We start from the raw sequence: 27,010 nt of genomic DNA on the forward strand, positions 1-27,010 counted from the left end.
GTCCTTACTGATCTCTGGGTTTTCCATAATCTTTAGGCTGCAAACGTTATTGAATACAAGTATGTCCTTGTGTCCTATCAGCTTGGGTATAGAAATGGGATTGGGCATTTAGTCTGTCAGAGAAGTATTTAAGCAGAAACACTTGTGGGAATTTACCCTTCCCTAGTTGCAGTGATTCACCAGAGGGATGGGTATGTCCTAATAGAAGTCAGGAAAATACAACATGCACACTGAATTTTACACAAAATAAATATGGAAGTTGGTGGCTGGAAGGAAACAGGCTGGGGAGGACAGATAGGACTTTGCTGTGATTTGTGTTTGATTGCATTACACTGCACAAAGCATTTCTGTTGGGGTTGTTTGTTTTGCTTAAAGAAGAAAAACAGACAGTGGAGGATTCCATTACATTCATTGCCTGAGAAGTTATTTAGGGGTTTCTCTGGCTTGATGTCTTGTGATGCAAAATGCTAATTTTATGGCTTCCTGTGACACTCACAGTGGGATGCCTGGCTGTCTGGTTTCTCAGGCAGCATAGCCCGTGTTTGTGTTAGCAACAGTGCCTGTCTCCTCTTCAGGAGTCCTGTTGCCATGGACCAAATGAGGCCTCAGTGCCTGTATAAGTGGAGAAATGCAGCTCAGTGCACGCTATTTCCAAGGCATCCCACTTTAGGGCTCAGTGTCAGCTCTGGGAAAGGGAAGAAACTACTCTGTGGCTCCTTAGTAGCACTTACTGGGATGAACTCTACGTTAATGTCAATTCATCTCTTCCCTTATGAAGTATTTATTTGTTCCTGTTAAATTGTACATGGAATTTGTCTATCTACCAGTTTGTTGTTTCTGCTGAACAATAAACTTACAAAGTATCCCTAGGAATTTTTGGAATTTATCCCCTAGGAGTTAACTTTTTGTCTAGATTCATATTGGTGTCAGAACTCCTGTGAGTCTGTACAATCTCTGCTCACTTTGAACAGAAGAATTAAGAGCTAGAATTAAGTTGGTCTCTTTGTTTTATATCATCTCCTTGAGAATTTGTATTGTAATAGTTAACATTGTGTTATTTCCTCATCTTCAGCTGGGGCAGATCTCCAGAGGATGTTCCCAACACCACCTTCTTTAGAACAACACCCTGCCTTCTCCCCAGTAATGAGTTACAAAGATGGGATAAGCTCAGAGACTGTGACTACCTTGGGAATGATGGAGAGTCCTATGGTCAACATGGTTCCAACACAGCTTGCTGAGTTTAAAATGGAGGTGGAAGATGGATTAGGTAGCCCAAAACCTGAAGAAATTAAGGTAACATGCCATGGTATTTTTATAAACTCATCACTGCACATTTCAGTGTTTATAAACATGTCACATGTAGTGTGTGTAGCAGAGTAACAAATGTGAGCTGGAAAAGATCCTCCTCTTAGTGAAAGAGCTATTTAATTGTTGCCATGAGTTTAACTATCAGCATTTTCCTTCTTGTAAGTTTGTGTTTGTAATGTTTTTGGGTGTTCTCAGGATGCAAACAGTATTGTCTGAGAAATGAGCCCTGTGCCTAACAGAAAGAAATGTACCTGTGTGAAAACACATCCTGCTTGTGCCTAAGTAGCTGTTAAATGCAGTATTTCTTCAGCTAATTTCTCTGTAGTCTCCTCTGTAGCCTGTCCCTGCTGCCAGGCTGGGGATACAGCTGGGATAAAGTGGTGCATGTAGAAGGGCTCCTTTTTCTCACTGAAATGTTCCTGTTTTGGTTAGGGTTGAAACTCTGTGAGAAAGCTCAGGGGTTGAACTTGCTCTGTTTCTTCTTCAGCTGATGTTACTTCACAAGTTTTAAGGCCAGATGGGACCATTCTTATCTGACTTTCTGTATAACACAGGTCAGGTAATGTCACATAGTTCCTCCTCTATCGAGTCCTGTAGTGTATCTGAGTAAAGAGCTGTTTCTAAGTGGGGACTCTGCTGCTGGGGACTGGGACTCACTCCCCAACTTGCATCTCCAGGTGTATCCATTTTCCATAGCATCACATAAAGGGACTTAACATCAGCACCGAGTGTACATTGATTTGTGTGTCATTGTTCCACCTGTAGCACAGGAGAAGAGTAGGATATAAAATCACTCTGCTTATGTGTATCCTGCTTTACTTAACTTCTGGGGCCGATTTTTGTCATTGTTGTCAGAAGTTATTGTTCCCATATTTCCATGCACATAGCCTGAAGGGTTTTTATTAAAAAATACACATTTTTGTGCAGAAATACACATCACCTTGTTCTCCAGAAGCTCCTTGGTATGCAGGGAATAAAAAGGGAGATGCCCACTATAATTCTGACTTCCTGGTAGTCCCCAACCCTTGCTGTTACAGCCTAGTTCTTCTCCTTCAGGCCCACCCTGCCACAGCCTCTTTGTTCTATTCCAGCAGCTGTTTCTCTCCCCACACCATGTCCTTCCTCGTCTTTTTTTTTTCTCCTGTGAATGTTGGAATTATCTGATGGCTAATTTTTAAGCATCTGCATTGCTGAGACAGGGATACATGGAAAGGCACAGCACTTGGAATTGCATGGACAAGAAGTGGCAATGTGTTGATGTGAGAATATTGATAGAACAATTTATTCAGTATAAATGATGGAGTCGGCTGTGAATTAGTAAATTATCTTGTCTGGAAGGAATAGTATCCCTCAAGCAGAATGCAGGTGAGGTACAGGCAAGCCACGGAGTGACTTCTTCCATGAGAGCTTTCAGTGTTGTTCCTGGGAGAGGAGGATGTCCCTGTCCCTGGGAAGAAACAAGACAGCCTGTTGCAATCCAGGATTGTGCCTCTGTGTTCTGGTACAGTGTGTCTAGTCAGACCTCAGAGTTCTCAGCTGACCCCTGCCAAGGGCTGAGCTGGCAGAGAGCTCCTACCAGCAGTTCTGTTGTGAGAGAGAGACTTTGCAGAGGACTGAGGGAGTGAGGTGTTGGTGTGCCCCTCCTGAAGGCAGCTACTCACCTGAAAAACAGGCACATCAAGCAAATCTGCTTTGTTTACTGCAAGATCTCTTCTTCCTTCCATCCTGACCTCATCACTTGATGGCACTCTGAGGAAGGGCATCTCAGAGGCTGTGCTGCAGTGCAGCTGTCCCTATGCCACGTCTAGTTTGTGTATCTGCAAGTTTTTATACCAATACAGAAGTTTGAAATGAGTTTTTTATAAGGTTTGCAAGACTTTGCCTTGCCATGGACCTTGCTGGGTTTTCTCTTTTGCTTGTGCAGTAAACTATTTGCTGAAGTCAAGGATAATTTGGGCCTGAGAAGAAAATCTGCATTGGAATTTGTTGAGCTGAAAGTTTTTGAGTGGGATCAGATTTTAGGGTGTCATCGATACCAAAGATATTTTAATCTCCCTCACAACCATTATGGAAGTATTAAATACATATTTTAGTTCTGCCTGAGAACATTTCCAGCAGCACAGTTGACTTGCTTTTGAGTGTGTCACACCTGCTCATACACACCAGTGGGGGAAACAAGCATTAAACCCATTGCTAATCATTTTGAGAACATGGAAGTAGATTTCTTGTGCTGAGTATTCAGCAGCTGGAGATAGTAATCCACACATTCCTCATCTCTCAATGCTTGACAAGGTGCAAGGGAAAAAAATGCAAAGATTTAATGAGATGTTAAATGCTGAGACTACTGTTACTGTTTTAATACTGATTTTTGCTTTGCAGTAGTGCCTCAAAAGGACTGGCTCTGTCCTTCTGAGAAACTTGGAATAGCTCTAGAAACTCTGGCTGAAGTTCTTGTCCTCACTTTCTGCAAGCAAATGTGACACTCAATGAAAGTCAGACTTGACTGAACTTCATTAGAGTTCATGTTATGTTTACTCAATTGTTTAGATATTTGTATTTAATACTCTACTGATACTTAATAATTGGCATGTGCAGTGTGGCCACTGTTACTACTAAAATGCTGAGTCCTCACTGTGGGGATTGTTCACAGAGGCTGCCTCAAGGCACCTCAGGTTTCTTCACACTGTGGCTCAGACTCTCTCTCCACTGTCAGTACAGAAGCCTTGCAAAGATCAGTCTTTTAAGTGCCTAAATAAGGTACTTAAAGTCAGGTAGTATGAAAATTTCATAGTGCACTACTCATGTTTCAGTTGTAGGTTGTCTTAAATGAGTCTAATCAAATTGTGAAACCTTCTGACATGAAGTTGTGCAGCACCTCAGGATAACAGGGAGCCTCAGCTGAGTTTCCTTGAATGAACTGCTCTTGAATGTTTTGTAGAAAGAATAAATATACTCAGTCTTGGGGGGGGGGGGGAGTTTTAGAAGGTTCAAACAACACAATAGGTTTTAATTAAAAGTAACTGTCTAAAGGAGAACCTGACCATATTGTTGTGACCAATGTCATTTGGATGTTACAGGATTTCTCGTATGTGCACAAAGTTCCATCATTTCAACCATTCGTGGGCTCCTCCCTGTTTGCTCCGCTGAAGATCCTGCCCAGCCAGTGCCTCCTACCTCTGAAGATACCTGATGCCTGCATCTTCAGGCCTTCTTGGGCTGTTCCTCCTAAAATTGAACAACTTCCTCTGCCACCTGCAGCCACTTTCATCAGAGATGGCTACAAGTAAGTACAGCCCATGGGAAATGAGTTTGTCAAGCCCATAACTGAAATGGCTCATTAATTAAAATGGTTGTCTGTATTAACAGTGCTTTATCTTGCAAAAGTAGTTTAAACCTTTTAAATTTGTCATTGTCTGAGGTCAAAACAGTTCTGTTAGCAGGAACATGTGATTTCAGCTCAGCTTTTGGCAGTCAGGGGTGTTACAGGATGTGTCCACTGTACCCTTAGTGCTTCTAAAAGAACAGGAACATGTGGTACCTGAATTAATTGCAATTTCTGATAAAGGAAAACATTGTAATTCATCATAAACCAGAAGTGTTAGGGAATAAAATGAACACGCTGAACCTTTCCCATCTGTGTTCTCCCTGCCATTTCCATGTCCAGCTCTCCAACCTCCAGCCAGGCTCCCCTTTCCTTGGTAGGTGGGTGTCAGTTTGAGCTCTGGATCTGGTGATTCCGGTTTGCCTTCTGAGGGCTCTTAAAATGTTGGCTAGGCCTGTGAAAGCTCCTCTGTCTGTGTGTTCATGTGAGCTCCTCTGAGCTCCTGTGCTGGAACCTGAGTGGGTGATGTCAGGAGCTGCTTATCAGACAGAGGCTGGTCCATGTGTGCTGTCTGTCCTGCCCTGACTGAGAACCAAAAGAGATGCCAAGTACAAGAGTGCTGTGACCTGTAAGGAAACACTGACATGAATTTTCCAAGCTTGTTTTCCTCACTCCGTGCTCAGAAATTAGCAATGTTTATGGAGGAAATTAATTGCTGAAGGTTTTGAAAGGTAGCAAGGATTTGCACCATTAAATTAATAAAACCTCCTAAAAGGCATAGTACTAGTACAAAGGTCTCCTGCTGCACTGCTTCATTTCTGGAGGAAGTAGTCTGTATCTTTAAATCAGTCTGTAAATCCTTCAAATCAGTCCTTTTCCAGCCCCAGAGGATCCTTCAGCGTTCTCAAAAGAATTGCAAAGGAGAAATTGTAAACCCTTGATATAGTGCCTGGGGAACAATTTAATTCTCAGTTTTTTTCGTAATAGTAACTGATGCACCAGGCCTGAGCTGGTTATTAATTTCAGGTATTTGTTGGGGAAAAAAACCCTTTCATTTTCCATCTAATCCAATTAGAGTGAGGATTATTACTGCAGGCTTCCGACAGAGTGGTGATTGCCAATCAAGGTTTCTAGGTCACCTTTTCTTATTAGTCTGAGGCACTCGGTGTGCTTCAGCTTCACAACTCCTTCAAACCTTGCTTCATTATTTTTCCCTCTCCTGCTTGAGTTGGACACACATCGGTTCAAGGTAATGAAATGATTGTAAGGAATAAGGTCTTCACTGTTTTCCTTTTCAAGTCCCTAATGATATGTGGCCATTCCATTGATAGTCCTTTTCACTAATACAGAAAATACACTGTAAGAACAGACAAACATGGAAAAACCCTGTTTGCCTTCCTTTATCCAGAGACTCATTGAGTTCTTACACTCTTCCCTTGCCCTAATGTGTAATGAACACATTGCAAGCGAAGGGAGCAGCTTAGTAGGGACTTGGAAATAGAAAAGTAAAGATCTTTGATTTGCCCTATATTACCTGTTTCTTGACACGAGTCATTGCCAATGGAAGATAGATCTCCTGGGAATGTACAGACTGTTCTGTGGTCACTTGAGTTTGGCAGAAAATGACAAAAACAGAGTAATAAAAGCCAGTCATGAATGCAGATGACCCAAAAATACAATTCTTAGCTTTAGTAGGATAAGAGTTTGTAATGGAACGTGACACATTGTGCTGCAGACTGTGTAATCCAAAATGAGGATTTGCATTGATAGCATCTGACATGCTGCTAGCACTGCGCATCGCCATGAGGCGACACCGTCTGTCGGTGCCACACACAGGACTCCTGACAGCTCCTCAGAGTGGTAATTTCGAAAATAAAGTAAGATTTCAGTGCCTCTGAAGTACTTTCTTCATTTCCACTAATCTCTGTCTCTTCACAGATAATGGTGTTTAAAATAACAACTACAATTCTTTGTCTTTCCCCTACAAGAGTTACAAATATTCTAACTCTTAACTTGGTAGTTTTATCTAGAGATTCTTCTCAAGAGCATTTGAGTTTTAGGCTATGGGAATAATCTTTTAAGAGGGTGAAGTGCGTGAGATGAGACCTTTTATCTTAAATGATAAGAAACAGTGGTGTTCATGGTGAGAATTCCAAGTTCTGTTCAGTGACATGAGTCACAGCTTAGGAGCAGAGTGTTCTTCGCTACAGTTTCAATGAATTTTCACCATCTCCTTGTACTTAGAAACGAAGTTTTGTCAAAATCAGTCTCCACAACCAACCAGTTCTCAATGATTTGACCCCGATTCCATTCCTTTCTCGCAGCAATGTGCCTAGTGTTGGGAGTTTGGCCGACCAGGATTACCTGCAGATGAACACCCCTCAGATGAGTACCCCAGTGACGCTGAACAGCGCCGCTCCGGCCAGCAACAGCGGGGCGGGAGTGCTGCCGTCCCCGGCCACCCCGCGCTTCTCCGTCCCCACCCCGCGCACGCCCAGGACCCCCAGGACTCCCCGAGGAGGGGGCACCGCCAGCGGCCAAGGCTCCGTCAAGTATGACAGCACAGATCAGGGGTCACCTGCCTCCACCCCTTCCACCACGCGGCCGCTGAACTCCGTGGAGCCGGGCACGGTGCAGCCCATCCCGGAAGCTCACAGCCTCTACGTCACCCTGATTCTCTCCGACTCCGTGCTCAACATCTTCAAGGACCGTAACTTCGACAGCTGCTGCATCTGCGCCTGCAACATGAACATCAAGGGTGCTGATGTGGGGTTGTACATCCCGGATTCATCCAACGAGGATCAGTATCGCTGCACCTGTGGCTTCAGCGCCATCATGAACCGCAAGTTAGGCTACAACTCCGGGCTCTTCATCGAGGATGAGCTGGATATCTTCGGCAAGACCTCAGACATCGGCCAAGCCGCGGAAAGGCGACTCATGATCTGTCAGAGCAACTTGATCTCACAGATGGGAGAGGGAGCTCGAAGGAGCCAAGAGCCTCCAATGAGCCTCCTCCTCCTCCTGCAGAACCAGCACACCCAACCTTTCACATCCCTGAGCTGCCTGGATTACATGTCCTCCAACAACCGCCAGACGCTCCCGTGCGCGAACTGGAGTTACGACCGGCTGCAGGCAGACAGCAACGACTCCTGGGTGGAATGCTTCAACGCCCTGGAGCAGGGCAGGCAGTATGTGGACAACCCCACGGGGGGAAAGGTGGACGAAGCCCTTGTGAGAAGTGCCACTGTCCATTCTTGGCCTCACAGCAATGGTATGGGGAGAACAGAGCCTTCGTTTCTCTGAATTGTTTTGTGATCTGTGTAAATTGAAACTTGCCAGTCCTGAGTCTCTTAATGTGTATGTGGGCCTAAAAATAGGCCTAAAAATATGATAGAAATAAGTAGATTTCTAAATGCTTTCTAGATTGCATGTAAAGTACCATTAATTCTGTTGTCCTTAGACTTTGTGGCCTAAATTGTGAAAGAGTCTGTGGAAGGTCACAGATCTGAAGCAGCAAGGCAAAGCAAATTGAGGTATTTGGGAGAAGGCAGAATTATGGCCCCTTCTTTTATAGGAGGGTATAAGCAGTCAGCAGAAAAGGATTGCTCTGTATGTAAGCATATAAAAAGGGAAAAAAGTGATTTTAGAATCAAATGAATGCCTGTTTGTATGCTGAAGGTGCTCTGAGTTCTTAGGAACTGAGCTGGCCAACAGTAACACTGAAAGGTTTGTGCAAAGGACTGTGGTGACAGCTTTATGGCAGTAATGCTTTTAGAAGGTACCACATGAAGTGCCATTAAGCTAATCAGAGTTGTCTAAATGTCCTGGGCAGTGTGCAGAGCAGTGCAAAGGAACGGTACACAAAAGATGTTGTCACCTCGAAAGAACTGTTCCTGTCCCTCCCTGAAAGTGATTGCTGCTCCCTTGTCCCTTGCAGTGTTGGACATCAGCATGCTCTCCTCCCAGGACGTGGTGCGCATGCTGCTCTCGCTCCAGCCCTTTCTCCAGGATGCCATCCAGAAGAAACGGACAGGAAGGACCTGGGAGAACATCCAGCACGTGCAGGGACCACTCACCTGGCAACAATTCCATAAGATGGCAGGACGGGGAACCTATGGTACATACACTGTGGTCTATACCAGTGGCTGAAAGGAATGCAGAGTTTCCTAGAAATGGGCATTTTCTGCTGGAAGCATCTTAGAACAAATGAGCTTGCACGTAGCTTAAAATGCCATAAAGGCATTTGTAACACATGCTTGAATACTGTAATGGAGGTTTTACCTTCCAGGCTGAGGAACATTTACAGAGTGCAGAAATGGTGGTTGAGGCTCAGACCCCTCATCTGAATCTGGGGTTTGGCTCAGACTAAAGCAAACTGGTGTGGACATAATGTGAACAGAGGGAGCTGCTGAAATCAGCCAAATTCTAATGGGAAGAGAAGCTGTGTGAGCTGTGAAATCCACAGAATTTGGGGATGTTTTCTCCACACAGGCGTTTGCTTGTTCTAAGGCTTCCCATAGTCTTAATAAGAAGTTTCAGTTTAAGTATCTCCAGAAGTGACACTTCTGCAAAATCCAAATTACAAACCAAATTCTGTACATGCACATTTGCAGAGTTACAACTGACATTCAAGTCTGTATTCCTCACCTGCAGTTTGTTGCAGGCTTAAGCAGTACAGCCTTGTTTGGGATTTTTCCTACAGATCCATTGTGCTGTGCTTTATTTCCTTGCTGTTGGTATTGGATATACTCTGCTTTCTTCAGGGCTGGGACAACTGGGGGTAACTCCAGTTCCTGTCTAAAACTGTTGTGCCACACCAGGAGCACTTGCAATCTAATAGTTTTTCCAGCATTTGTAACTTTAATAGTTTGGAGTTGCCAATTGTTCCAGAAGAATAAAACAGATTCCCATAGAGTCCAGAGCAGAGTGACAGAGAGTGAGACAATCAGTGAGTTTTACTGAATGTTGACCTTTTAATAAAGGTGAATTACATTCTGCAGAAACCATTGGGTCTGTTTTAGCTTGATAGTTTCAGCAATGTTTCTTTTGCTGAGCACAGTGTCTGGGAGACACCCTGTTACCCTGAATAATAGTCCTCTCCCCAGGGACAGCAGTGCTCAGAGCACATCCTATGGACAGGGGGAGGAGGCAATTTTTAGACTCATGATAACTTTGCTTAGTATTATATACCTGGGAATAAATTTGCCTAGGCATTAGGAATTGTGCACAACCAGGTGGAAGTGGATGAAGATCAGACTTTATGTACTCCTGTTATACTTGGGATTGAACAGGAACTCATGAGATTTGATTATGGCTAGGACAAAGTAAAACCAGGAGATGAAGCCTCGGGAAGTGTAACACCAGTATGCAGAGTACTCTGGAAGATGTTTTATTGCAGCTTTCTAGGAAAGCGTAAGTGGTGCTTGGATCAGCTCCCTCCACTTTGGCTGACTGAACTTTGATTTTATGACATTTCTTAAGTGCAGTATAAATCATCTTCTTTATTAAGTACTTCTTGCAAGGAAGGAGGCTGTGGGAGAACATGGTTTATAGGCATGGCACAGCCTCGATACATGTTTCCACTCTATGCTCAAACTTGTAGGAGACTCAGAATGGTGAGGGATTAGTGATTTCCAGTATGCTGTGAGGGAATCCACTTCTTGGGACGTCAGAGCCTCACTGCACTTAAACCAGAAATTTTAACATTCTTTCTTTCTTTTCCCATTGAAGGCTCTGAGGAATCTCCTGAGCCTCTTCCAATCCCGACGTTGCTCGTGGGCTATGACAAGGACTTCCTGACAATCTCTCCGTTCTCCTTGCCCTTCTGGGAGAGGCTCTTGCTAGACCCATACGGGGGCCATCGGGATGTTGCCTATATCGTGGTGTGTCCGGAAAATGAGGCCTTGCTCGACGGAGCCAAAACTTTCTTCAGGGACTTGAGTGCTGTATACGAGGTTAGAAAGAGGAACCACACTGAGTTATTGCTTATTGAGTGTCATTCATTCCTGCTCCCATGTTCACTGGGGGAAATCCATGGGGTTGGAAGTAACAACTGTTTGAAGGATTTCTTTCACTTTGAGGACTTTCTGCACTTTCAGAGCCCAAGGATGCTGTCTGAGTTACACTGTGATTCTCTGGGCATTTGGAGGTATTTGTTGCCATCTGCTCCTTTCAGCACTCGCTTATATCACAGAGGATGTAGCAGTGGTGCTAATACAGCTGCAGGGAAATCCATGGGGTTGGAAGTAACAACTGTTTGAAGGATTTCTTTCACTTTGAGGACTTTCTGCACTTTCAGAGCCCAAGGATGCTGTCTGAGTTACACTGTGATTCTCTGGGCATTTGGAGGTATTTGTTGCCATCTGCTCCTTTCAGCACTCGCTTATATCACAGAGGATGTAGCAGTGGTGCTAATACAGCTGCAGCCTCACTCGTGATGGCCCAGCCAGGCCTAAAGAGCCAAGGGGCAGATCACAGTCACTTTCTCATAGTTGCTAGGCTGGAGAGAAAACCATCTATTTTTTAGCATGCAGGTGCTGCACTACCCAACATATAAGATTCCTTTGTAACCTCAGTTTTGTTGTGAGTGCAGTTCAAGTCAGCAGATAAATGTAGCCCTTTTGTTTTTAATCTATTTCTTGAGAAGCCACCAGGTGTGTGCTGGGAATGAAAGGTTTAGGCTACAAACCAGTGTGCATAACTCACTGAGGTGCTTGGCATCTCTTGACAAGTGTTTCTCCTTCCCTCTCCAGATGTGTAGGCTTGGCCAGCACAAACCCATCTGCAAAGTGCTCCGTGACGGGATCATGCGGGTGGGCAAGACTGTGGCCCAGAAGCTGACGGATGAGCTGGTGAGCGAGTGGTTTTCCCAGCCCTGGGGCTCCGAGGAGTGCGACAATCATTCCAGGCTCAAGCTGTACGCGCAGGTTTGCCGGCATCACCTAGGTGAGTGCCACCCAGCAAGGGCCTGGGCTGCTCTGGGGGCATTGGAGGTCCTTTTCAGTAGGTGGAATTGAGTGGGGGGTTCTTAAGGTACAGATTACCTGTTTAAAAATGAAGAAGGTATTATGAGGCTCTGTCTTAATTTCTTAGTCCTTCCACGTTAAATTTTCTTACTTAAGAAAAGTTTGTTGTAGGTTATCACTCTGGTGATCACCTCAGAGGTTCAAAAGTCAATTCTTACCTTTGCAGGAAAGTAAGTTTGGTATAGGATGTTAGTATATCATAAAGATCACAGAATCACAGACTGGTTTGGGTTGGAAGAGACCTTCAAGCTCATCTCATTCCACCCCCTGCCATGGGCAGGGATGCCTTCCACTAGCCCTGGTTGCTCCAACCCTGGCAGTGTTCAAATCCAGGCTGGATAAAGCCTTGAGCAACCTGGTCCAGTGGGAGGTGTTCCTGCCCACAGCAGTGAGAGTTGAGACTAGATGATCTCTAAGGTCCTTTCCAGCCTGTTAACATACTATGATACTATGAAGCCTCATCCAGCCTGGCCTTGAACACTTCCAGGGATGGAGCAGGATGTTCCACACAAGACTGGATGTATCCATTGGTCTGGTTTATGTGCTGCTGACGTGTCATCACAGCAGTGTGACAGAGCCATGCCATGGTGCCTTCAGGCAAAAAGTGTATTTATAGCAGAGCTCACTGCAGCTCTGTGAAGGGAATTAACACGGGGAAAAGAGAAGGTAACAGTGTCCTTTGTGGCTGAGGCCTCAATCTGCTGCCTGTGGATACTTGGAACCACATGACCCTGAAGGCATGGCCTCCTCTAGACCTCATGTAGGCTTATTTCCAGCCTGAAACAGTGACACATTGTAAAAAATTAGTCTGTTTTTGTTATAGCATCATGCCATATTTGTTGTTTATTAGAACATATGTCAGGAGTGCTTGTTTGATGAGGGAGGGCAGAATCTGAGCGTATGGAAAGGTATAAGTTTGCTGGGATATGATCAGAGGACTGGTCCTGGCTGAGTTCCTGGAGTCACCTGACATTGCTCCCAGATTTCATCTGGGGAGAGAATGGTTGTTCACCCCTGAGTGGGTCTAGAGGCAGCATATGTTGTATATGTGCCTGAGAAATGGGATCTTAGCACAAGACACAGGAATCATTACACTATTTAACACAAATGCCCCAGGCTTCCCTGCAGGAAGATGTAACATGCAGAACCAGGTGAGGAGTTGGGCTGTTCAGTGCAGACTTGAGGCATCTGGCAGGGCAGTGCTGGAAACTTCCCTGCTGGTGATTTACCACCTCTGAGAGTAAAGGAATAATAAATATTCATTTATTACTTAAAAATAATCACTGTGGTGTCTCTTTTTCTGCTACTGAGGAACAGAAATAGCTATATTAAAGTTTGCCATTCTTGCAGCTCAGGTAAAAAAGGAGTTCCAGCTTTTCAGCCTGACAAAGGTGACCTGTAGCAGACTGCAAAGCTGAGCACTGTATAATACTGTTATCAAAATACCATCTGGCCAGAGATCATGGCATCTCAGTACCAACTTCGAGTCACAAAGCTCTGCAGATTCAGCCCTGTTTTTATAGCCATTTAATTCATATCAGTCAGAACTGAAACCCTGAAGAATGGATTCAAAAGCAAACATTGATAATGGAGATTCTATTCACTTAGCATTTGTGTACTCTGAGAATATTGTCTGACTTGCTGGTTAATGTAATTCCCTTTGATCTGACTGTCATTCATCCCCTTTTCTCTTTCCATGCCATTCCAGCACCTTACTTAGCCACTCTGCAGCTGGACAGCAGCCTGTTGCTGCCCCCCAAGTACCAAACTCCTGCGCCAGCAAGCCAGTCACAGCCAGCTCCTGGGAACACTGGACCTGCACCCTCCAACCCCACGTGTCTCTCGGCTGCTGGGGCCCCACCAACAGGCAGTTCCTTCAGCTCCACACCCAGTGGTGGGACCACAAGCCTTCCAGCAGGGAGTACTTCATCCTCTGGGTCCTCCGTGCCACAGCTGTCAGCATCCTCTGCAACCCCCAGCGCTAACCAGATGACCACCTCCTCCACTCCAGGGTTTAGTGGGAATGTTGGTTCAGGGCAGAACAGCAGCACTGGGGGAAGCACAGCAGAGCGTTCCCAGGGCAGCACAGCTCCTGGGGGAGACACGGAGTCAGGGCAGAGCTTACCACAGCAGCAGCAAGAGGGACAGGAAGGGTAAGTTACTTCAGCGCTCACATGACTCCAAGTGCTGCTCATTAAACTCACTGTTCTGCTCCCATACAACTCAGAACCTTTGAGCCTGATGTGAATCCTTGGAAGGAGAGACCCCTCTGACAGGTGCAGTGCAGCTGACCAGGTGGAAAGAGAGCAGGGCCTGGTTTTGTCTGTTTGTAGCAGTCAGTGGTAAAGGGGAGTTGGAAAAAACAACCCTCCCCTTTTTCATTACAAGAATCAAAGCCTGATTCAGCTGCATGGACATGGGTGTTGGAGCTGCCTTAGGATGCCCTACCTGGCCTGCCCTTGCAGCACCAGAAACACACAAGGTGTCTCAGGTTCTGTGCCATACCTGTGGCTTGGCCTCACCTGTGTCAGGCACTGCAGGGTATCTCATGGAGCTCAGTGCCTCTTATTTGGGCAACTCCATCACACCTGGAATGTTAACAGATGCAAAATGCAAGGAATGGATTTTTTCCTAATTTTCTTGCCTTGCAGGTGTTGCTTTGCAAGCAGGTACACTGTGAGGTCAGGAAACACCATTATAGTCCTGTTACTTTAAAACAAATTTCAGCAGCAGAACATTTTAAGATTTCATCTTGAATAGTCATCCATCAAACAGAAAAATTAGGAAAAGGTTGTTTAACATAGTATGTAAGTAACTTCCTGAAGGAATGTGTTTTTCATTACTCAGAATAATGCATATTGCTAATAGTCATGGTGTGTGCTGTGGAGTTCCTGAATGCTGAGGACAAAGCCCACATCCTGCTGTAGTTGGGGTTGTCCCTGAGACATCTGTTCCCTGATCTGTGCAAAACCCCCTCATCCCAGCTGCAGCAGGGATTGGGACAGAGTGAGCAGCTCTGATCACTTACAGATGTTGAGCCTCCCAGCCATGGTTCCGGCATGGAGGACTGTTATCCCAAATAAATATTCAGTTGCTCCTTCCATTACCCGTGGAACCTTTCCTGTACCTACACAGGACTTCAGGCTCCATGAATATTTCTTTGGCTCTTCTCCTTAGTTCTCAATTCCTCCTTCCAGCTCTCCCGAAAGCAAACCCCAAACTGTACCAAAACCCAGACATGCACCTACATGAAAGAGAACTCACAGAGCTAATAGTAGTCAACTTTTTCATAGTCTTTATACATAATCTAGTTTGATTGCATTAATTGAGATTGTTAGACTTTGTGGTATCTTTAATGCATAATTAAAACCAAGTATTCTGGGTTAGGAACTTCTGTGAGTAAAAGTCACCTCAGTCACTCTGTCCTGGGGTTTAGTGTTGCTCCTGGACATAAGAATTGCCCAGTATTTCCCTTCTCCTTCCCTGCCTCAGCCTGGCAGTGTTACAGAAAAGCAGTAATGAAGCTTTGTGAGTTGCCTTTGGATTTACCATTGTGTGTGTGTGCAGTGTCACGGAGCGGGAGCGGATCGGGATCCCCACGGAGCCAGAGTCTGCCGACAGCAATGCCTATCCCCCAGCAGTGGTCATCTACATGGTGGACCCTTTCACCTACACTGCAGATGAGGAATCTGCCTCAACCAACTTCTGGCTCTTGAGTTTGATGAGATGCTACACAGAAATGTTGGATAACTTGCCTGAGAATATGAGGAATTCTTTCATTCTCCAGGTAATTCTCCCCTCCTCTGCCCCTTCATGCTGAGAGTCTGTCACAGCACACTTGTGACATGTGCACTGTACTAACAGGTACAAAATGGGAGATAATATGTACAATTTAGGGGTCACTTGCAAATTATTTTGTTGATGGTACAAGTTTATATATTCAAAAAACCCTTTGCTTTTGTTTTGATGAGGAAACTAATTGGAAGCAGCCACAGTATCCCTGCATCAAATCCATGTTTCTAGCAATCCTAGCTGCTGCTTGGAGAGGGATTTCAATTATTTAACTTGCAGCTTGAGTTGCCACTGCCAAAACTGTCCACTTGCTCCTTTGATTGCTTTACATGTTGAGTTGTTTGCTTTTTATATTCCCTTGATTTATACTATTTAATCCAAAAGAAGTATGTGAAACCAGACATTTAATGCACAATATAACTATTGTGTAGTTATTATCTGCTTCTTAAAAATAATTTACCATGTAACTTGGCATATAGTAGTAGTTACTTACTGTGGAATTACTTAAGAATTGAGTTTGTGCAGCCAGAAGCAGCACTTGGCCCCTTGCCCAGCCTGCCTGCATTTTGCCAGGCCAACTCTGGCACAGAGGCTCAGGCTAAATCAGTGTGGGGGGAGCAGGGGCCAGAGGTCACCAGCTGTGCATGTAGTTGTGCAGCATGGGCAGGAGGCAGTGTGGGAAGGTTTTTTGGGAGGTTTTCAAGATGAGACTGGATGTGGCACTTAGTGCCATGGTCTAGTAACCACAGTAGGGTTAGACTCAATGATGTTTGAGGTCTCTTCCAACCAGGTTAATTCTGTGATTCTGTGATTTCTGTGTATCTTCTTCATGTGTGCTCACCTTGGCTTCAGTGTTTGAAATTATTTTAGCAAATGGAAGTGGAAGTTCTTGTGGTGTCTCAGATTGGGCATGGAAAACATCTGTTGGGTTTGATAGTCTTGACCTTATTGCTCTCTGAAAGGATGGAGGAAACTGTCACCAAAGCATTTCAGGCTTGGGGATGAACTGAAAATCTACTACAACTTAATGTCGTGGTAGAGTGCAGGCAGTGGGATTGATCCACACCTGGAGACACTGAAAGTGAAATAGTCACTGCTATCACAGTGATATGTGTATCAAGACCATGTAAACTGTGCACTGACATTGGGTCTGAGGCTGTGCCAGACAAGAGATGGTCTGACCCTCTTTCTGGTACTGTGTGTTCTCTGGGCACTTACCCTTTGCTTCTCAAAATGTGACATTTGGCCAGTGCAAGCCCAAAGAGCAGAGGGTTTTCTCTAGGTAAGGGGTAAATGATCTAGTTACCTGCACCATATTCTCACAACTGCACCACAGCACACACAAATATGCAGTTACTTCAAAATAAATCAACCCCAAATGTTTGCAGCTTTATTACAATTCCTGTGCAGAGAGGAAAAGCTCCTGAAATTCTTGGATAAAGCTGTCCTTCAAAAACTGTTCCAGTGGCTCAGGCAAGAACCATAAAGTAGTAAAAGTTTTGTGATACTTAAGTTTTATTACTACTGATATTAATTGTTGAAAGAATTTGCTTGAGTCTTGCAGTGTTGGCTATAGTATAAGTGTTTGGTATTGACAGTTTCTGCTCCAAAGATCTCACTGTAAAAGCCAAGACATTTCCACAGCCATGTGTGGGACTTGTACAATAAACATAGTCCATTAAAACAGTGAGGTTACAGGGATGTAATTTGAATTTTAAAATGGATTGGAATGGAAAACCTGATTTTTGTCATGCTTTGTTTACTTCTAAAGAAGCACTGTGCCATTTGTCCTTCCTGCTCCTGTTGTGCAGATGGGTCCTACCCACCACACTCACACCTCACAGGCAAATCTGAGTGTAGCTCTGGTTCTTGCTGGTTGAACATGTGAAGTCACATGTGTTGCTTCGCATGACTTTCTGAAACAAATCAAACTGAGCAGCAGCATAAGGTTGCTGAGTTTCCAGTGGTTATGGAATTGAAAAGGAGAAAAAAGCCACCCAAATCATTATGACAGAATCTTAATTCTACTCTCTATACTCCTCTCTCAGGAGTGTAGGACACCATAGTGGCAATTCCCACATGGTCAGCACACAATTCCTGATTCTGACCACAAACCATGGAGCCAAACCTGCCTGAACACAGTGGTCAGAGTTAAGGCTACCTGCAAATGAAGGTGTTGGTCAGACAAACAGTGGTATAAAATTCAAAGTGTTTGAATACAGGTGTTTGGTTTTGCACTGAGGATTTAAAAGGTTAAAATTCCCTTTCTCACTGTAATGGAAGCAGCAGCTTTGGCTCAGGGAATGCAGTCCCTGGGAGCTGCAGCCAGTCCTGCCCAAGGGCAGCAGCCCTGACAGGAGCTGCAGATGCTGCAATGCAAATAATGGAGTATCTCACAGTGTCCTGGGTGCTTAGTGACTAATGAATGTGGGAATCTGGTTTGATGTTAATGACCAGCTCTTGGAAGCCTTTCAATCCCATTTTATTGTTTCTGTGAATTATACAGATTGTGCCTTGCCAGTACATGCTGCAGACAATGAAGGATGAACAGGTTTTCTACATTCAGCACTTGAAGTCTTTGGCATTCTCGGTGTACTGCCAGTGCAGGAGGCCACTGCCCACACAGATCCACATCAAGTCTCTCACAGGCTTTGGGCCAGCTGCCAGCATTGAGATGACCCTCAAAAATCCTGAGGTTGGTATTGGTGGCAAGAAAATGAAAGTTTGTTAATAAACTCTAACCGCTTTCCTCAAATACCAAAACAAGAGTAGAGAAAATGCTTTCAGGAGAATTTTTTCAAGGTATAAAAGAGAACGATAATATAAAGGGAAAAGGCAAGCTAATACTAAACAGAAAATAGCAAGGAAAACATCAGACTGCTTGCTGTGAAAACATTTTAAGCTTTTGGGTTTGAGTCATAAACTAAAAGGTTAAAGATCAGTGTGAAAGAAGAGAAGATGTACATCATTACTTGGGATTCTGAGTTGTTTTATAGGTTTAGTCTGTAGTGCACCAGCAAGAGTTTGTGTCCAACCTTCATTTCTATACACATATATATGCATATATATGAAATAAGCTGCTGTGCCTAATTGCAGATGTTATATTAATTCCCTGGGGCAATGGAGAAATCCCCCTCTTCCAGGGGGCTTATCTTTCATCTGCTTTATAAACTGTAAATATTCAAGCCCTGTGTCTGGAATTTCAGGGATTTCAAAAGAAGAATAATCCATCCTACTTTCTATGAGTGCTTTGCATTCTTTGAAAGATAACGATGATGACTATTTTATTTAGATTTAATAGACCAGCGAAACACTTAACCACTTACCTTGGGATAAAGACCTGCTCAGTAGGCTTGAAAAACCTAGTTGCAAATTTGTCATAAACCCAAGGAGTCAGCATGTTCCAGTACTCACACAGAGCCATAAGCTCTCACTGGGAATTCCAAAGAGCAGCCAGACCCCTGGCATCTCCCCAGTCCCTTCCTCATGCTTCCCTCACAGAGGTGTGTGTGAGCAGGATGGATTTACAGCAAGTTACAACAGTCCTGCCTGAAGCTATTTAGGTGTGAGGGGTAAGGGTGATAAACTCACAAGTCCCCTGCAAGCTTCTCCCTCCCTTAACTGCTGTTCCTGCACTCCTGCCAGGGTGGGACATTTCTAGCAAGGGACAGGAGCAGGAACATGAGGTCCATTCCTGCCTCAGAGAAAACACCATCACTTACATTTCCTTTGAGCTCATTAACTTGCACTTTGCATTTCATGTTTAAGAATGAAGTGCATTCATTCTTAATGAAGAAAAAGATACAAAAGACATGAAAAAAGAGGCAAATATTTTCATGAGCCACTTGCTTTTAGCAAAATTAATTAACCAGGTCTCTGCTTTTTGCATTTTACACGCATTTGCTCTCAGTCTGCACTGCAGACTCCCAAACTTTGCTGAAAAATTAAGAAAATACCCTGACTGTTTCTTAATTATGGAACATGTCTGGTCAGACCCCTCTTGTTTGTTCTCCAGAGAGGAGTTACAAAGCAAAGATGGGTTTGGGGTGACCATGTGGGAAGCAGCTTTGCAGAAGCAGACCTGGAGGCCCTGTTGGACACGACAGATGTGAGCCAGCACTGTGCCCTCAAGCAGAGCATGCCAGCAGCAGATGGGCTGTTAGGAAGGTGCTGGCAGCACAGCCAGGGAGGGACCTGCTCTGCTCTCCTCTCCTCTGCACTGGTGAGGCCTCAGCTGGAATGTCCTGTGCCTGGTTCTGGGCTCCTCAGAACAAGAAACATGGATGTACTGCAGCAAATCCAGCCAAAGGCCTCAAAGGTCATTAAGGGACTGGAGCATTTCACAGCTGAGGAGGTTTAAACTCCTGCCTGTGTCAGACACTGGTCCAAAGACTGGTTTCATACCCTAGTTTACCTATAGAGAAATCTTTAGATAGAGTTTGAGGTGCATCAGCTTTAACTAGCAGCGATGAATTGTCTATAACTCCCCTTTTCCCAATCTCCCTCTTGACTAGGAGTGCTGTGAATTTCTTGTTTCCAGCTCACTTTTCTCTAAACCCAGTGCCAGTCTGTGTGTTTCTTGTGTTAAATAGTTTCCGATATATCTGCTGATGACTGTGTTGACTCTGTTGCAGAGGCCCAGCCCAATCCAGCTGTACTCACCTCCTTTCATCCTGGCACCCATCAAAGACAAACAGACAGAGCTGGGAGAAACCTTTGGAGAGGCCAGTCAGAAGTACAACGTGCTGTTTGTGGGGTACTGCCTGTCCCACGACCAGCGCTGGCTCCTGGCGTCCTGCACGGACCTGCACGGGGAACTGCTGGAGACCTGCATCGTCAACATCGACCTGCCCAACAGGTGCTGACCTGAGCTTCCACGGAGTGTCTGTGGCTGGAGGTGTCATCTTCTTGCACATTTCCCGCTGATGAGTTCATAATGTTACAGCAGTAACATTCCAGTTGGCACTTTGATAACTTTTGAAAGGCAGAGCAAAAAGGTTGGGGTTACAGTTGTTTTACAAGTGCTGCCTTACAAATCTTACCTTGAAGAACACCTGGTATGTTGCTCAGTGAAGTGACACCTCTTGATGTCACTGCAGTAACAATACTGAAAGCAGATACACAGTTTTTCTGTTTCCTGTTAGTAAAAGAACTGTACAGAACTGCACAGAGCTATAAGACCTCCTATAGAGGGTAACCAGTGACGTAATTGTAGAGACTAGAAGTTATTCTCCTTCATTCTTTTCTCACTTTCTTTTTTCTTCCTTAACCTCCAGGTCAAGGAGGAGCAAGTTGTCTGCCCGTAAAATTGGTCTGCAGAAGCTCTGGGAATGGTGCATTGGCATTGTACAGATGACATCACTGCCTTGGAGAGTCGTGATCGGGCGGCTGGGCCGGCTGGGCCACGGGGAGCTGAAAGGTATGGAGTCAGTGGGGCCACACCTGGGGGGGTGCAGTGGAGATACAGCCCCAGGGTGTGAGGCTGCATGACTCAGAACTGATCACCAACATGTAAACCTAAAAAACTGAGAGTGCTAATCTTGCCCTGGCACTGAATGTTTGTGTTGGTTTGTGTAATGTTACTCCCTTGTGCTGTGCAGTCACTGAGATTTGCACAGTGTCCTTCCAAGTCAAGTCCTCCTCACATCTTGGAAAAAGTTCTGAACAGCAGTTACCCTGTCACAGAAATAGACAGGATTCAAGTCTGATTCATCAACTTAAACATCACTAAACCCCAAACAAATTCTTGTAAAAAAAAGTTATTGAACAAAAGAAATCCAGCAAAGTGCCATGGAATGAAACACTGCACAGGAACTCTTTGATCAGCCCATTTGCAGGGCCTGACTCTTTGAGTGCACAGGGAGGCAGAATGGAAGAGTTTGGGGTTAGGGAAATGCAAAGTGTTAGGAATGTTTTGCTGTTTCCAAGCGAGTGCTGGCCCTGTCAGCACTCCATTGCCTTCTGTCCTACCATGATGCTTATTCCTTCCAGACTGGAGTATCCTCCTTGGGGAGTGTTCCCTGCAGACAATCAGCAAACAGCTAAAGGAGGTGTGCCGCATGTGTGGCATCTCAGCAGCAGACTCCCCCTCCATCCTCAGTGCCTGCCTAGTTGCCATGGAGCCACAGGGATCATTCGTGGTGATGCCAGGTACGTTTCCTCCAGTATTGCAATGCCAGTGGAACTTTTATCCTACCACATAAGCACAGTAATCTTGGGAGACTTTGGAGTCCAAGACCACCTTGGCTTGCATGGCTACATATGGCAGAAAATAGGTTGAGCCAGTGGAATTCCCCAAAATACCATGGAGAGATGCTATACTGGGAGTGCAGGCTCTGGGGGAAGATGACTCTATGCCACTGTGAGCTGCTGACCTTTTCCCTGGGGAGGTCATGGGTTTGGGCAGGCCATTCCCATCAGCTTCAGGGTGGTGTTGCAGACACCCTCATGCATGGAGGAGTCTGCAGTGGGAAAGAATAGGAGCCTGTGGAAATGGGAATAAGAGTAAACCCACTTGCCTTCTCATGTGCTGAAGTTACTTACAGTTGGCTTACAAGTCCATGGGGTTAGGTTGAAATAAAATTGAATCTGGAGGTTCCCTTGACTTACTTGCTGTATTACCTAAGCACATACAAATCTATGTGGAGGCATATCCTTACCATATCCTTACAAACCACTCTGGGGGTTTTTTTACATTTAGAAAGAAAAGATTAGTACGTGGAACAAAATTAGTTGTGCTTGAAAATTACTCATCAAGATGAATGTTGTCAAAGCAGGGATTTTGTTACATGAGAGAAGAGATGGCAAGTGAGGCTTCTTTCATATCAACCCAAGTGGGGTGTCTTTCATAATTGTACAGAGATGTGTGCGAAAAATTAATTTAACTTGCTCATTAAACAAGTAAATATTTGATTAAGGGGTGGCAGGATGGCAGGAAAGGTGGGGCTGAGCATTGTCTGTGCAACTGGTCATCTTCATGCCAGGCTCTTCTAGCAATTTATTCTGTTGAAGCAAAGACCCTTAATGTGTGTATGAGCTTGCAAGCCAGGTGAGATGGACAGAAATGTAGCTGCACACAGAACATATATTTGGAAGATGATGCAAAGTAACATCTCAGCTGTTGTTTCTGTCCTGGCAGATGCTGTCACGATGGGCTCGGTGTTTGGCCGGAGCACTGCGCTGAACCTGCAGTCATCTCAGCTCAACACCCCTCAGGATGCCTCCTGTACACACATCCTGGTTTTCCCAACCTCTGCTACTATCCAGGTGGCACCAGCAAATTACCCCAATGAGGATGGGTTCAGCCCTACCAACGGTGAGTGAGCACATGGCTGTGGGAGAGGTGAAACACCAAAGTGCTCAGGGGCCTTTCTGGAATGTCAGCAGAGCTGAGTCAGGAGGGAATAACAACCCAAGTGGGGCTTGGGTTACAGGACAGTATTCTATGCTTTCCCTGAGTCTGCTTTCAGATCATCACACTAATTTATTCCCAAAGAAGCATGGACCAGCCAATACACGATGTGGCACAGACTAGAAAAGGCTTTTTCTTGTGGTTGTGGCTTGGTCAGGCCAATGTGTGTTTTACAGTTGTGGTTCACCTGGTGCCCTGTTGTGTACAGAGCTGTGAGGAAGGAGGTACTTGTAGCATTCTGACCTCCCTGTAAAGTAGGTAAAACAGCCCAAGCTGAGACTTCCTTATGCCCCCAGAGTGCTTCTGCACACACATTGAACCCTACAGCGTGTGTCAGCAAGACTCTGGTTAATATTTTCTGTCAAATAAGCATTTTCCTAACTGTTTTGTCACAAAGCCTTTAAATGATTGCAAAGTAATTTAAACCAAGAGTAGCTACAAGCACTTACAGTACAACTCTGTAATGAGGAGGGCAGTTAGAATAGGGAGGAAGGCAGCCCCACTAGTTTTAAGGCTTTGATCTGTTCCTCCTGGAATGTCAGAGGGCCTCACAGAGGGAAGTTGCCCCTCTCCTACCTGAGCAGCTGTCCCTTGGAGGCCCCAGAATCCTGCCTGACGCTGTGCTGACAAACATTAACCTGTGCTAACCTGCCCTTTGGTGCTGCAGATGCTAATTACAGTCAGGTACAACAACTGCCCTTTTCCAAAACGGTGTTAAATTTAATTTTCTTAACTCTGTTCTACTTAATGATTAAACTGCTTCCTATGCTATTAGCCAGCTCATTTATGCTTTTGAGGCGAAGCAGAGCATGACATGAGCCCTGTTTTGTTTACTGAGGCTGTAGGACAGAAGTTAATAAAATTCAGTTAAGTCTTTGCTCTGGCAGTTCAGAGGTTCTCCTCAGGAGGTGACAGAAAACAACCACCTGCCTGTTTTACTACTGGAGCTTCAGGTGAAATTTCATCAGGACATACATCCTTTCCCATTTTTTGTGGAGTAAAGTCCTCTTTTTCAGGAGAAATTGTTATTTATTATGTGTAGAACGCATGACTTCTCTTTGAGGCTTCATGTTTTAGAATGAATTTGGCTGCAATTCTAATTAATCCCGTTAATTCAGACAGCTCCCAGTGTCCCTTTCTGCCCCTAAAATGTGCTTTAAATGTCATTATACACTTTAAATATTTTTCCCTGCTGAGAAATCTGGATAAGGAAAACCCCTATAAACCACACTGTGATGGTTGTAATTTTTGCTGTGTTTATGGTGCCTTATCCTTCCACCACATAACTTACTCGTGGTATTGTAACCCATGTGCAGGTGACTGAGCAGCAGGCAAACACATCTTCCCTGCATCTTTAGCCCTTCCCACATATTAGCACAAACCAAATTAAAGCAGCCAACTATGATGATAAAGCTGTGTTGAATTCCTGAGATGAAAGTCAAATAGAAAAGCTGCATTGTAGGGAATCCTGGTACCTGTTGGAAGTCCATTGCCTGTGAGTGGGGCCTTGGTGCCCTCCTGGATCCTGCAGGCAGTTTCCTTGGAGCTGCCAGGGCTGCTCCCAGGGTGTTTGGGGCAAATGTGCCAAAGTGCTGGTGTGCAGCAGTGGGAGCCTGAGGAGAAGCACCTGCTGGAGTAAGACGAGGTGTGTTTAATGGATGTCAAGTGTTTGTTAACAGGTTTCTGTGACCAGCTGCAGAGAGGTGTCAGTTGCTCTGTTACAAAGTTCAGTCAGGATTTTTATGGAGCTGGTATGACAGGATCTTTGTTCACTCTACAGCCATTGCTAAAATTCATTATGTTAATAGATGTATGCCAACTTCTCCTTTCAAGTCTGTGTGGTTGCAGTCAAAGGTACTAAGGAGGGTTAAGCAGTAAAATGTTTATCTCTGCTTTCATCTGTCTTGAGAGTATGTAGGAAAAAGGGGAATGATAATAAATTAAAGGGAATGGTAATAAATTACCAACATTTCTTAAAAAAAAAAAAAAGAGTACAGCACACTGGAAATGATTTTGCTTTCTTTTCAGATGACATGTTCGACCTCCCGTTCCCAGATGACATGGACAATGACATCAGAATTTTGATAACAGGGAATCTTCACTCTTCACCAAATTCCTCCCCAGTTCCTTCCCCTGGATCACCATCTGGCATTGGAGTGGGATCTCACTACCATCACAGCAGGGTAAGGCTGGAGCACCACATACACTGCTGAAAATGAAACACAAAGTCTGACCCAAATCCTGCAACAAAATCTTTTTTCCTGTAGATTCTCACACATAATTAGGTCGACAGCAAACAGTAATTAGGTTTAAATCAAAGGTGCTGGTAAAACTCTGCTGCAGAAGATGCCTCTGCAGTGGCTGTTTGCATCTCTGAAGTTAATTGTTGGTGTACAAGATAATTGAGAGGCAGAGAGAAGGAGAAGCTTTATTTCTGTGTGGCAAAGCCACAGCTGATGACCCTGCACACATTTAATCTGTGCTCATCCCTTTTTTCCTGGAAAGTCAGATGAATGTCCCTGGCACAAAGTGACAAGTCTTTGAGAGAAAGGAAGCTGACAGCCCTGTTCCCATGGATTTCAGGGGAGGCAGGAGGGAGATAATTCTCCCAGAGATGAAACCCTGCCCGTGGAAACTCCACAGGTGCTGGATGGTTATGCAAATGTTGTTTGCTTAGGAATATTTAGCCCAGAGCACACAGAGTTTGTAAGTTATTTGTGTTTGAAGTGGCTTTTATAAAGTCAGTTCCAACATCAGTGATTCCTTAAAATGCAAATTTTTTTTGGTAATTCAAGGGGTTTTTTTGAATTGGCCATGGCATAACTTGGATCACGTTCGATGGAACTCTTTGACTCCTACATTTAGTTGTGTTCTCTTAAAATGGTTTCCATCACAATTAGATAGAAGTTTGATGCTTCATAATTTCCTGTGGAGAAGTTTTATTCTAGAAACAGCAGCAAATTACTTCTTTACTAAATAATACAGCATTTTATTTCAGAAACAGAATAACTTTTAGCAGGAACAGATAACCCCCTGCATTGAAAAGTTCTGGGTTAGTGATCTGAGTAATTTCATTGGATCTGGATCTGGGACTGTCACTGGTGGCTTTAAGGTCTTAGGAGAAACTATAAATGTGGCAGGAGTGGAAGTACACGAGAGATCCTCAGAGGTGTAGGTACAGCTAGGATACTGACCCGTGAATGATGCCGCTCATTCAGCCTCTGCAGCAGGGCACAGCATTTTTGACATGTGAACAGGATGTCTTGAGAAGAGAATTCTCACAGCATGAAGATGACTGACTGAATGGTGGTAGTTTCACCCCCTGGATGGAAAAGATCTGCCTGTATTCTCTTTGCAACCTCTGCCAAAATGCTTCCATGGCCAGCTTCATACAGTCTGAGGGCAAAACCACTCCTGGGTCAGCCACAGAAATGCTAACACTGCATTTTGTGATCTCAGTCCACAACCACCTTCTGTAAATTCTGCAACTCACCCTTCAGAAGCTGAATAATGGCAGATTGCTGTCCCCTGGTTGTTTCTAACTGCTGTGTGGGCAAATGAGAAGTTCTAAATACTGTTACCAAACCCTCCAGCCATAAATCACAGCTCCTCACTCAGGACACTTTGTCTTCTTCAGTTCACTCAGCAACTTCTGTTCTGTACCACTTCTAGAAACACTTCTACAGAACTCTCTCAGTAGAGCTACATCCCCATGGCTTAGGAACAGCACTGAGAGGTTAATGGCCAAGAGCCCAGGGACGTGGACAAGCCACTTCCAGCTCAACCTGTCGGAGTAATTCAGTTTAACCATTAACACAGGCCTAGTAATTGCAGTGTAATTCTTGGTTTTAACAAAGCAGCAGCGTGTGATCATCCCCTCGTGGGTGGGGGAGGTCAGGCCCTGCTCCCTGCAGGCTGTAATTGATTGCTGGGGGAACAGTGAGCACAGGCAGCTCAGCACCTCCTCAGGTGTGCTGCCTGGCCTGGTGCTGCAGCCTGCTCCAGGCTCCAGGGAGTTTACTGCCTTTCATTCCTCATCAGGGCACTGCTGCTGCAGAAGGACCCGCTGGAAGGGACTGGCAGGGATGGATTTGTGGCTGAGCTGGTCTCTACACAATGGAATCTTTTTCTCTAACCTGCTGATGTGAAAGA

At 44.8% G+C, this 27,010-nt stretch overlaps 1 protein-coding gene across 1 annotated transcript in view; it reads left to right on the forward strand.

Moving 5' to 3' along the window:
* Positions 1 to 27,010, forward strand: part of MED13L (mediator complex subunit 13-like) — a gene marked incomplete at its 5' end in the record, with an annotated part of 159,826 nt that overhangs the window by 128,377 nt on the left and 4,439 nt on the right. Inside the window, 14 exons of the mRNA XM_009081353.1 lie at positions 1,073 to 1,293; positions 4,386 to 4,591; positions 6,955 to 7,901; positions 8,568 to 8,747; positions 10,361 to 10,584; positions 11,383 to 11,575; positions 13,364 to 13,808; positions 15,223 to 15,442; positions 17,954 to 18,142; positions 20,082 to 20,305; positions 20,724 to 20,866; positions 21,439 to 21,597; positions 22,586 to 22,762; positions 24,887 to 25,041. Coding sequence (XP_009079601.1) covers positions 1,073 to 1,293; positions 4,386 to 4,591; positions 6,955 to 7,901; positions 8,568 to 8,747; positions 10,361 to 10,584; positions 11,383 to 11,575; positions 13,364 to 13,808; positions 15,223 to 15,442; positions 17,954 to 18,142; positions 20,082 to 20,305; positions 20,724 to 20,866; positions 21,439 to 21,597; positions 22,586 to 22,762; positions 24,887 to 25,041 — 3,683 coding nt within the window. The remainder of the gene's footprint in view (positions 1 to 1,072; positions 1,294 to 4,385; positions 4,592 to 6,954; positions 7,902 to 8,567; positions 8,748 to 10,360; positions 10,585 to 11,382; positions 11,576 to 13,363; positions 13,809 to 15,222; positions 15,443 to 17,953; positions 18,143 to 20,081; positions 20,306 to 20,723; positions 20,867 to 21,438; positions 21,598 to 22,585; positions 22,763 to 24,886; positions 25,042 to 27,010) is intronic.

This window comes from Acanthisitta chloris, unplaced genomic scaffold (assembly GCF_000695815.1).
Source record: "Acanthisitta chloris isolate BGI_N310 unplaced genomic scaffold, ASM69581v1 scaffold13970, whole genome shotgun sequence".
Taxonomy (NCBI): domain Eukaryota; kingdom Metazoa; phylum Chordata; class Aves; order Passeriformes; family Acanthisittidae; genus Acanthisitta; species Acanthisitta chloris.